This window comes from Nycticebus coucang, chromosome 12 (genome assembly GCF_027406575.1).
Source record: "Nycticebus coucang isolate mNycCou1 chromosome 12, mNycCou1.pri, whole genome shotgun sequence".
Taxonomy (NCBI): domain Eukaryota; kingdom Metazoa; phylum Chordata; class Mammalia; order Primates; family Lorisidae; genus Nycticebus; species Nycticebus coucang.
The window spans coordinates 765,769-777,773 of NC_069791.1; the positions used below are offsets into that span (position 1 = coordinate 765,769).

The window sequence follows — 12,005 nt, forward strand, 5'->3', positions numbered from 1 at the left end:
TGGTGGTGCCAGTTGCTTTAGTTAGACCGTCCTTGGTATACGAATCCTTTTTAAAACCCTTTAAAGTAGATAGGTATGGTATGCAGCTATTGTTCACATACAAATTATTTTTCTGTTAGACCCAAAATAGAAAACATGCATTTCAGCATCAGTGGATTGGATTGCCTGAGTTAATACAGAATTTATGAATGAAGAGAAAGCTCTGTCACTAAACTTGGAACATTGCAAATTATTTTAGAAACCAGCTGGAAAGTTTTTGTTTTTCTTTGTAGCCTGAAGAGTAGAGAATAAATCTGTATGAATAATTCATAAAATCATAGAAATATTAATCAAATACTTGAGACAGTGATACATCTTTTCATTTTGACTAATTGATTTCTTTTTAAATTAAACTTCCTGGCCAACTGTCTGATTTTTTTCCCCTGAATGTTTGTGCTAACTCCTGTGGATTTGATTCAGATCCCGTGCCAACTGCTCATTTGTAGTAACCGTACAGTGGGCAGGCCAGAGCTGGCAGCCAAGGAAACACACTCGGCCTTCTTGGGACCCTGAGAGTGGGCTGGAAGCTTTGTTTATTTGCTGCTCACTCCACTGGAGCCGGTACTCAGATTATCAACTGTGTCACAAGACTATTTTATTCGCGTAAGAAGAAGAATGGTCTTGGGGAGGGCTGTTTGGGAAGTAGGATAATGGGGTGCATTAAAAGTAGAAATGCTTGGCTTTTATTTCTGGTATCTGTAGAAACAGCTGTGAGTGTGCTGCTCTCCAGCCAAGTGCTTTTCTGGAAAGGATGATTACTAAAGGGGCCGGGATCCCATCTGCCTGGTGCCGCCCTGCTGGACCCTCCCCTCAGCTCTGCCTTCTTTCATTCCATCTGCAGCTGGCACAGCTGGACCACGGTTTGCAACGTGCCATGTGGGTCTTTCCAACCCCAGCACAGGGCTGCCTCCCTCCTATAGGCAAAACATGCTCCCCCCTGAATCCCAGGGGCAGGCGCCTCCCCATTTTCCTTCTTCGTGGCTCTTAAAAGAACCTGGTCTGTGACACACACGTCCTCCTGAAGTAAGAGCACCAGCATCTCACTTGCATTTCCCGTTAAGTAAGAGTTCTAAGGACACAGACACAGGTGGGGGTGGGGGTGGGCACAGACCAGAGAGCACGGCTCTGCCTGAAACACAGGAGCTGCTCGGCACCCAGCGTCAGATCTGTGGAATGGCTGCTCTTCCAACCCGTCCCTGCCTTGCACAATGTGGCTTTGTTGCTATCGAGACGGCATCACTTTCTAGCCATTGTGATTGAGGAGGGAGGAGGCAGGCCGGGCGGTAGTAGTGGTGAATGGCCAGCTCTGCCAGATGACATGTCGCGGACCCCCGCATCAGCCAAGAGGAATTAAGCTCTGTCACTCTCCGCTGGGACTACTCCTGGATGTGTGTGAGGAATTCACTGTTGCCGCCGTGGCCACCAGAGCAGAGCCCTGAGCACGCCCGGCCACGGCAGCGGTGAGTGAGAATGATAGCCGTCTCCTTCAAATGCCGCTGTCAGATTCTGAGGCGACTCACCAAAGGTATGGTGCTTTCCTTGTCCTTCACTCAGCGAGTCTGTCGCAGTGCCCTGTAAACACAGTCTCCAATATGCCTGCTTTGTGATTTACAGTCAGGCAGCAGAGGACCGGTGAAATGCCTGTGCCGTAGAACCGGCCTGCCTCTGCCCTGCACCCCGGCTGTGTTCATGCTGAAACCTTGAAACTGCCGGTGTGATTTTTTTTTTTTTTTAATGACTTCATCCTTTGCTAAAAACAGAGAATGTGTTTGGGTCTGGGGCTGAAGTTGTTCTTGGAATCTGTCATTTTGCACCTGATTAACTGGTCCCGAGGAGTCAGGGCACCCTCCTGCCTGTCTCCTGCTGACCATAGCAACAGCCCCAGGGCTTGCACCACTGGTGACCACAGAATAACTGCTCATTCTGCTAATTTCCAACATCTCAAGAGCTTTTTCCCAGGACAGCTTTAATTTCTTTTACATGTTAGAATTGCATGTTCCAAAAAGTAGGTAATTCAGGATGCTGTGGTCCTGTCTAGTACCTGAAGTTTATTTGAAAAGAAGAATGATTGCTCTGTATCTATCATCAAGAATTATTGACTTGAGATGGTCTCTTAGAACTCTAAAATGTTAATTAAACCTCTCTGTAATATTTAAATTATACTTTTCTGTGAAATCACTCTGGCTGTGCTGCCTCATTCACTGTGTGTGCGTTCTGTTGCAAATCAGTGAATAGTTGCATTAAAAATCCTGCCTAGGTCCTTTGAGATATGTGGCCCTCTTGTCTTATTCCTTCAGATAGACTCTTTAGGGGAAATTTATTGTTACAAAAAAACTTCACTCTGAGTAAAACTATTGTAGCTGCAAACGCCTTTTTCAGCCTGTAATATAGAGTAATTAATGGATATAATTATATTCTAGAAGCTCTGAACCTATAAATATTGTTAATGGATGCTGTTTCTATCAGGTTAGCTTGACGTATCAGAGTTCTTAGATCACCAGCAGTGCAGCTAAAAATGCAATTAATATTTTATTTGGCAGAAGAATGCGCACAGAGCAAATAGTGAGAAATAGATGTTGAGTCAATAACAGGAAAGGGAATAAATACTATGGCCTGGCTGACCGAGCGCATTTACAAGTTGTTTGGATAGCAGAGTGAGTCCTTTAAAAGGCGCTTTGGGAGAAATAGAGGAAAGATTATCCATTTTAAATCAGGCTGGTAGCATGAGGTTGTAAACTCTGTTTTGATTTTATCCTGTATAATTTGTGCAAATGTATAATTTCTGTTCATAAATCACTATTAAAGAGACTATCACTTAACATGACTTTGGTTAAGACTTTTTTAAAGACAGGCCCCTTATTCCAAAAAGTCATTTTCTTGGCTGATTTTAGCATTTGCTCATCTTGGTGTTGAGAAGCTGATGCTCTTCTTACATTAATTATGAAACAATCAAACCTTCTATCCAGGTCTATCAGAAATCCATGTCTAAGGGTTGAGTACTAGGAATAAAGTGAACCCAAGTCATTTTTAGTTCTTACAAATATTTTTAACTTTCTTCAGTTTTCTGAGTCTAATGGAAGCATTGATCTCCTGCCTTAAAAGATATACATGTTTGCTAAGACAGTTACTAAAAATGTAGATAACTGGGGAAAGTATAGATACTTTCTTGGTATTCGCTACCTTACATTTTCCCCCCACAAAAAAATCTTTATATTTGCTCTTTCAATTTGGTATTTAGTTTAAGACAACCTGTTGGTGATTGGAATAAAATCTCTGTGTGGAATCAGTTGACTATAATTGGGCTTTTCTTTGGATTCTCAGGCGTCGGCAAGAACGTGCCTTAGTTCAGATGTCATGGATAACGCACATTTGAGAGGCAGCCCAGCCCACCATGCGCTTCCACTGTCAAACCTGCACATGCCCCAGAGCTGCCTGTTATTTGGAGGTAGAGCCTCCAAGCTTCAGCTCTCCCCCTACCTGTAGGGCTGTTTCCCTACGTTGTGATAGTAATTCCAAGAAACATACCTAATTATAACATCAAGGACCCCTTTTTTGGTATTTGGGGTAGCAGTGGACATACACTTGGGTGAAGTTTCTTTCCTTCCTATACCATCTCCCCCCTCACCTGCAGGCCCAACACCATGTTTCTTGGCCCAGTGGATCCTTGGCCCTGTGGGGGTCCCAGCACCCAGTGGATCCTCAGCCCAGTGGGTCCTCCACTCAGTGCCCAGCAGGTCCTCCACCCATTGTCCAGCGGGTACTCAGCCCAGCAAGTCCTGTGCCCTGCACTCACCTACTCTGCAGGAGGCTCCCCGAGCTACCTGTTAACATGATTGTGTGTGTCCAATCGGCAGTGCTAGGATTTTTCTGTGAGCTCTTAGAACATGCTTCAAGAGCTTTTTTAGGCCTCTAGGGGCTAAAACCTTACCCAGGTCTTAGAGGAAACAGTTTGCTTCACATCTCTGAAACTACCTTGCTGTTGTGGTTGATGTCACCCACAAGAAAAAGCAGTGTGGTGGTGATTACGGTATCTTTTAATTCTCATAAGGAGGAAGGAAAGCAGTGAAAGGGACACTGTGTTCTGGATACCCACATGCAGAATGTACCCACCTTCTTGGTATTTTTTTTTACCTTCTTCAAATGTCTATTAAGTGCTTACTATATGCTGCCACTGACATTCTGGGCTGGGATCATTTATAGATGTACGAAACATTTTTTAATCAATATATTGTTAAACAGTAAATATTTTTTCTTCATTTAAGATAAAAATTTAAAAAGTCCATAAAATATGCATTTCTAGACAAATCCTTAGGCCACCCCACAGACATGGGGCCACAGAACCACAGCTGGACGCAGTGCAGGTGGACTCCGCGCTCCTCACACTTGGACGTTGAGTCCTTGTTCCACTAAGGCTCATTTGGCTTTCTCAGGCGCCCACCAGTGATGAACAAGAAAACACCTTTACCCTCTGTAAGGCCTATCCTTGCCATGTGAGAGGAACTTCAGTGTCCCCAGCCTCTCCTGCTGAGACCTACAGAGAGGGGCCCGCCCTGCTCTGCTCTCCTCCCCTCCCAGAATGAGACTGTCTGCATCTCACCTAGCCTTGCAGCCAAATCCAAAAATAGCATTTCTCAGCTTCCCAGCCACATCTGACAGAAGGGTTTTCTCTAGCAGGGGAAGCCGGGCCCTGATACTCCCTTCCCGCGTGGGCCTGGGAGAGCTCTGCTTTCTCAGCTGGGGCTCTGGGACCGGGGAAGGGAAGGTTTTTCCAGCGCCCCAGCAGGCTTTGTTCCTCTTCTCTAGCCATGATTGTATCATTACTTTTCCTCGAGCCAGGCCAGCCTCACAGAAGAATGCCTTCCTGCTGCAGTGGCTGTGACTGCCTCACAGGTGCCGCCGTTTCTGGTGCAGAGATGGGCTCTTCTGCTCACCAGCAGCACAATTTCCTCTCACAGTGAACTCAGTCTACTGAAGTTAACACCAGCCAGTTAACATTTACTGAAATTCCTTAGTAAGCATGGGTCTGGTCACCTTTTATTTGCCGACAGCATCTATTCCTTCTCCCTGTTTTCTTATGGGCCCAGAACTTAGGTCCAAAATCTCCACCTTCACGTTAGCACAGACTTATGCATTTTTTGTTACAGGTGGCTTGAGTGCTGTTTTATTTTCTGCTTGCCTTGACTTCCTCTCTTCCCGAACACATTCCTGGCCCATCCTAGCATCCACGTCCCTGTCCCTTCTGCTCCCTACAGGCAGCCCTGTGGCTGTCACCCGGGTGGGTGTCCAGCGAGACCCAGCTGCTCCCCCTGAGCTTCCCGCTCTCTCTCTCCCTCTCTCCTTCCCATTCCTGGTTTCTCCTCCCAACCTCAGCATCCGTCTTCTTTTCTGCTGCCTTTGCATGTGGGGGGTTGCACTCACATTTGACACTTTCCCAGTCACAAAATCATTATGCTCGAAAGGGAAGGTCAGACAGGAATCTGGGACTTGCCTCTGGAGAGAGCTGAGGCTCCATGCCTCAGCCAGCAACCTTGCTCTCGATTCTCTGCAATAAGAGCAATCTCAGTTTCTCTGATACGCTTTCAAGGGTTATTCCAGTGACCTCTGAGTCTTTTTAAACACTGAAATTCTTTGACATTCATCCGATGTTTTAAAATTCTCCTATTCAGAAACTCATTTCTGTGCGTAATCTCAATCAAATGTCAGAATACAGTTAAATTTTTGTCTTAAGGGAAGAGGAAAATATTTCTTGTATCGTCTCATCTGCACAGTCTTCTAACCTGAGGAATTCTGTCTGAGCCCAGGCCCCTGCACTTCCTGCTGCCCGTGTCCAGCCTTGGGCTCCTTCAGGACTCTCCTCGGCCTCCTCACCCACCAGCTGCTTCAGAACTGGCTACTGTGGGCTGGGAGTGTTCTCTCTGTCGGGTCTCCCGTCCCCACGCCTTCTAGTCCCCTCTGGCCCTGTCAGATCCTGCCACCTGGGAAAGCTTGGCCACGTCTGTCCCCTCACGAACCTTCCATCCCTTTCTCAATCCCTCCTAAAATGTATCCTTCCTCCTTTGCCTCTACCCTAGTTTATTCAACTTACTTAACACTCCAAGCCTGTTAGCTTTTTAACACAACAAACACTTAATACACGTTCCCCCAAATAAAGGCATCTTATCTTGCTGAAATGTCACTTCTTCCTGGGGCCCAGGGCAGAGTCCTCCCCCCAGAGCCACTTGATAGGTGTTGCTGGTGTGAGCGGTGAGGGTGTCTCGCTGTGCCCCAACCCTACTGCTTTGAGAGGGTTCACACAACAGTGGCTTGCACCACTTTTCTCTCTAGTGGTCTGAAGCTCTTCTTTACACAACTGGTTAGATTCACTGTATGGTACGTTTATTTCTCTCTCATATCCTGAATGGGAACTGGGTGCTAGAAACCCTTTGCCCCTTCCCAGTCCCTCCCTCAGGTGGATATTTGGTCCCACCTCCTGTAGCCTCAGATCCATGCAGAGAAGTCTGTATCCTTCCAATAGGGCTATGGCTGATAGGGAAGAAAGCGCGGTTCACTACCAGAGTAAGGAAGGAGATTCAGGATGAGCGTTCCAATCTATTAACTTGTGCACTTGAAGGAGGAATAAAAATGATGGTGGCTAACATCTGTGGAGCACTCATTGTGTGCCAGGCCCATTCTCAGTGCGATCTGTGTGTGACTCACTCCATGCTCGTGACAGCACTGCTGTTACTGTCCCCGTCACACAGATGAAAAGGTCCAGAGAAGTTAGAGTCATCCCAAGAGCACAGAGCTGCATTTTCACCACTTTTTCTATATGAGGAGACGGAAAGAGGAACCATAGACCTGACCGTGTAGAATAACAGGAGAAATCAGCAAGGCTGTGTCCCCAACCCACAGTGCCCCATGTGGACCTGCAGAACGGGAGGAGGTGCCGTCCTGTCCCCGCTGCCAACAAACAAAAATCAAAAACAAAAAGCACTGACTGTCCTCACTGAACCTCAATCTCTTCATCTGTAAATTAAAACTGTTTTATGCTCATGTCAGCTACAACAAAATGATTCCATTTTTCTACCACAGTTTATTTATTCGAAATTTTTATCTTATCGCTTTATTTTGGCAGAACATACATACTTTGATAATGTCCCAGTATTCGAGAGAAGGAAAACTGCATTTTCTAGCACCAAAGGCGAGCAGCCATGTTTGGACCCCACCCCTTCTGTTCTCTCTTAGTCTCCTGGCCCTGCTTTGTCCATATACGTGAGAATTATACGATAAACTTAAAATTAATCATTGATGCTTCTTTAAATCTGCAGAAGAAAATATTGTTTGCAAAGTTTCTTTTCTGATTTCTTTATCAAGGTTTCAAGACCACATACCCCTAAAGAAAACCACGGGCACACACGTTTCCTGCATCTAGCTTCTGGAAGGATGTTACCTCACCTTTTAAATGCAGAGAGACATTTGACCTTGTCATTACCAAAAATAATAAAAACAAAATGATCTCATGGCCTCAGTCAGTGATGTCTACCTAAATTCAGACAAAGCTTCTTGGGCTATAAAAAATGGGGAAATGTTTCTTTCTTCTTGTTTTATTATTGGGGATTCATTGAGGGTGCACGAAACCAGTTTACACTGATTGCATTTATTAGGTAAAGTCCCTCTTATAATTGTGTCTTGCCCCCAAAAAGTGTGGCACACACAAGACCCCACCCCCTCCCTCCTTCCCTCTCTCTGCTCTCCCCTTCCCCCACTGTGTCCTTAATTGTCTTCATATCAAAATCGAGTACGTAGAATTCATGCTTCTCCATTCTTGTGATGCTTTACTAAGAATAATGTGTTCCACTTCCATCCAGGTTAATACAAAGGCTGTAAAGTCTCCTTTTTTTAATGGCTGAATAGATCCCATACACCACAGAGTCTTACTCTATTGCCCCGGGTAGAGTGCCATAAGGTCATCATAGCTCACAGCAACCTCAAACTCCTGGGTTCAAGCAATTCTCCTGCCTCAGCCTCCTGAGCAGCTGAGACTACAGGCGCTGCTGCCACCACTACGCCCAGCTAGTTTTTCTGTTTTTAGTAGAGACGGGGGGGGGGGGGGGGGGGGGGAGGGGTCTCGCTCTTGCTCAGGCTGGTCTTGAACTCCTAAGCTCAAGGGAATCCTCCCTCCTTAGCCTCCCAGAGTGCTGAGATTATAGGTGTGAGCCACCTCACCTGGCTGGGAAATGTTTTTTATTAATAATTCAAGCTAGATTATTAAATAGCTGAATATATGAAGACTAAAACAAGTAAAATTCATAGTAAGGAAATTTATATCCCATTTTCAAAACAGAGATGAATTAGGAGGAAAGTTAAAAGTTAATGTTGCTGAAGGGACACGGCCAATGGAAGAGAACAAGCTGATTTGCACTTTGTTCCTCGTGTCTTAGAGCAAGAGATGCAGTTACAGATACCACATGTGATACACATCCTGCCCTACATTTTATTCCTAATACTTTGCCCATTTGTCACAGGAAAACGTTACTGTCTCTGTAGGGTTAGGGCTACATTTTGTTTCTGGATTTTCACTCTAATCAATGAGACTGTGTGCAGTGTCTGCAAAGAATCTCTTTTGTGCTTTAAATTGTTGCCTTCACCTAGCTTCACTTTCAAGCCTCCTGATATATATTTTCTGAGAAGTATGTTTAGGAAGCACCTCCCACACATTCACTCCAAGGCTTTCTCGGAGAAAGGTGCAGAGAGAAAAGCAGTGGAGGATTGGAGGCCGTAGCGTCCAAACAGCAAAGCAAGGAAGAGAAGGGAGATCAGCCTCTGTAAGTGGGTCACTGCTGACCTCTGGGGGGACGGCGTCAGCAGAGCAGGGATGGCCACACCGAAGGCGGCCAGGACAGAGCATTCCTCTAAGAAGCTTGACAATGAAGGCTACAGACAGATAGCAATGCACAGGCTGGGGCAAGGCCGGGGGTGGGAGGCTGTGAGAAGGTTCCCACGACAGAATGTGCGAGGATGGAAGGGCGGGGGAGACACCCAGAGCAAGGCCAGATGGGGCGACGAGTAGGAGCAGGGTTCTGTGGACCCCGAGGGCAGGAAAGCACAGGAAGGAAGATTTGGGGTGAGTATTAAGGAAAATAGCCAGACTTGGCTTTTTTGGTAAACTAAGGGAGGCTCTAAAAAATCCTATTTTTATGAGCTCCTAATCCAAGGATTTTTAAAATTTTCTCCACCCTAAAATCACCTGGGGAGTTTTAATAAAATAATGTTCCCTGGGTCCACCCCCAGAGATTGCAATTTATTTGGCTGGAGGTGCAGCGTATGATCTGGAATGTCAACACACGTCGCCCAGGTGACCCTGCTGTGTGCACAGGCTTGGTGGCCATGCACCTAACCATGGGAGCAGCCTTGCAGGGAGGCCCACAGAGCCTTGGGGATCCGGTCTCAGCTACTGGCAGTTCTGTTCAGCTGGGGAGGGAGAAGCTGAGCAGGTGTGAGGGCTGCCACCACTGCAGCCTTCTTGTGACTCTGAGGGCAGAGCTCACCTGAAAATGGAAACAGACAAAAGATAAAGAGGCATCATATCTGCGTGTTATCATCTGAGCCTCTGTTCAGTCAGGAACCACCGAATGTGGGCTCTGAGCTGTCCCATAGCACCTTTAGTTCTGTTGGCCAATAAATGTCTATAATACCAAGCTAACTAGAGCCCACATTTCCTGTCCATTGCAATCAGAAGGACTGAAACATTGGTTTAACACATTTGTGTGCACGTATTTGGATAAGAGTTTTTCAGACCGTTAGCTCCACATAGGGAGCCTCACACCACCCAGAGCTCACTGTGAGCAGCCTCTTCAGTCCCTGGGTCTGTGAGGGACATCAGCCAACTCAGAGTCTGTGAACTGCTGACCCAGCCCTGAGTCCTGCCCTTCTCTGCAGTCTGCACCAGCACAAACCAGAAGGGATGTCAGGAGGGATAGAAAGGAACACTTCATTTTAGTGCAACTTTTCTGTCCTTACTGTTTAGAGAGCTTAGGGCTGACTGTCTTCCCTTCCCTTTCCCATTACATAGAATGTCACTGTAGAAAGAGACAACAGTTTAAAGACAGGACATAAATCTTCTCTCTTCTGCTGTGTGGCGTGTGCTGCTTCAACCTCTTCTCGCCGCCCCCCCTCCCCTCTGTCACCACCTTCTCCCAGTTCTCACGGACCCAGAGCTGCTTCCGTGAAGGCTCCCACCACGTCCGTGTCCTGCAGGAAACCTGCTGCCCCCTCAGGAGTAAACACCTGCTACAGTCACTTTGTGCGGAGCCACTGGCTAACTTGTTAGAGATTTTGTAAGCCACACCTATTGTTTAAAATTATGTAAATCGACAACTATTATATTAAAGACAAAGGTAATAAATACTCAAAATTCATCACTTTCTAATTATTGCTTAACTACATTTTGCTTATGTGGTGGTGACACTGAAACACAGTGTGTGCCCCTACACACCCCTGACCGGTCCACATGAGTGACATCAAGTTGGTGGCCTAAAATTGGCAATGGTGGGAGTGATTACACCACGAAAACTGAAAATGCTGTAAATCAGGGCGTTTACCTCCCCTCAAAGTCTCTTGTTAGACATCAGCTTACCACCGAACCACGTACCTGCTTTCTGTGTTTCTGAAGGCCAGGTGGCTGTCTCTCAATGTGCCTTCTAAATCTGCCCGTGACAACTTCTTTTCTGTATACTACCATCAGACTATGAATTCCTGGAAGTTACTGTCACTGTGTCACTGAGAAACAAAGTGCCTTGGTGCAAAGAAAACGCCCAGCACATTGTCTGTGGAATGAACAGTGTTGACCTTTAACCATCCCCTGGTTAACCCACTGGACATGATTTTGCTTTGGACATGGAATGTTTCAGATAAATGCCTTCCCTTTTCACCTGAACTTCGTTTTTGAAAATAATCTTCCAGGCTTTCCTATCACGTGAGGAGGTATTTTCCTGTCATGTAAGGGAGTATTTTCACATGGTGGTTCCAGGAACACTCTGAGGCTCCTTACCATCCCTCACAGCTGCTAATTTCCCAGTTTCTTTCTTAACTACAGGGGTGTTCCTTGCCTCCCTCCTTTCCCTCCTCCTCGCAGAGCTGTCTGGAGGAAGATGCTGGCAGGAGGCCAGACTGAAGGACACACTCATGTCAAAGTCTGATGACAAAATTCCCCTATTTAATTCAATCCCAGGAGCATCTGGGACCCTGCAGAGTTTCTGATTGAATTAAGCCTTTCCTAGTCTATAAAGCTAGGTGACCTCATATAGATCAAACATGAATTTCATTCATTGCCTTTGTTTTCTACATGATTTCTTGATAAATTTGGTTTATAAGATGTTAAGATTCACTGAAAAAGTCAGAATTAAGACAGTTTCCAAGAGTAATTCATTCCTAATGCTGTTATTATACAGATGCTGTTTATTTTAAATGTACACCTCCCAAATGCTAAAATAGGTACAAGGATTAGTGACCACAAACTTTCGCCTCAGCTACATCCAAAAAATCAGCATAAAAAAAAAAAAGAAAAGTCCTATAAAGAAGAGAAAAAAGGGGATCAAGAGACCAGAGATTTTCAGAAATTTATGAAAGATGGAAAGTGGATAAACCAAAGCAGACATTGGAGTCCAAAACAAATGCAAGAAAAGTGGAGGGGGGAGTCTCGCTTTCTGGCAGAGAAGCCACAGACAGGCTGCAAACTGCTCTTGTTTCTTGGGATATCAGGCAGAGGAAGATGGCAGAGAACAGGTGATTTTTTTTTTTTTTTTTTTTGAAGAATGAAGCAGATGAAAAAGTCAAATGCCTACATGCTTTCCTCCCCCTCCCTGATAGCATCATCCCCTAATCTCAATTCAGAAAGTTGGTCTTGTGAGAAATTCATGGGTCTGCAGTGATGATGGCCCGCAAATAAAACCACAGACTCCATAAGGGGCCATTCGCTGCCCTGGACG

At 45.7% G+C, this 12,005-nt stretch overlaps 1 protein-coding gene across 9 annotated transcripts in view; it reads left to right on the forward strand.

The window, feature by feature from the left end:
* The window catches only part of GRIP1 (glutamate receptor interacting protein 1), a 687,322-nt gene that overhangs the window by 412,895 nt on the left and 262,422 nt on the right, over nucleotides 1-12,005 (forward strand). For 3 of the 9 annotated variants that reach the window (XM_053554788.1, XM_053554793.1, XM_053554790.1), the window contains exon 1: nucleotides 785-1,564. The exons of the other annotated variants lie outside the window; for them this stretch is intronic. In XM_053554788.1, the coding sequence (XP_053410763.1) occupies nucleotides 1,510-1,564 (55 nt within the window). In that variant the 5' untranslated portion in view covers nucleotides 785-1,509. Of the gene's footprint in view, nucleotides 1-784; nucleotides 1,565-12,005 lie in introns of those variants that run through there. 9 annotated transcript variants of the gene reach the window in all.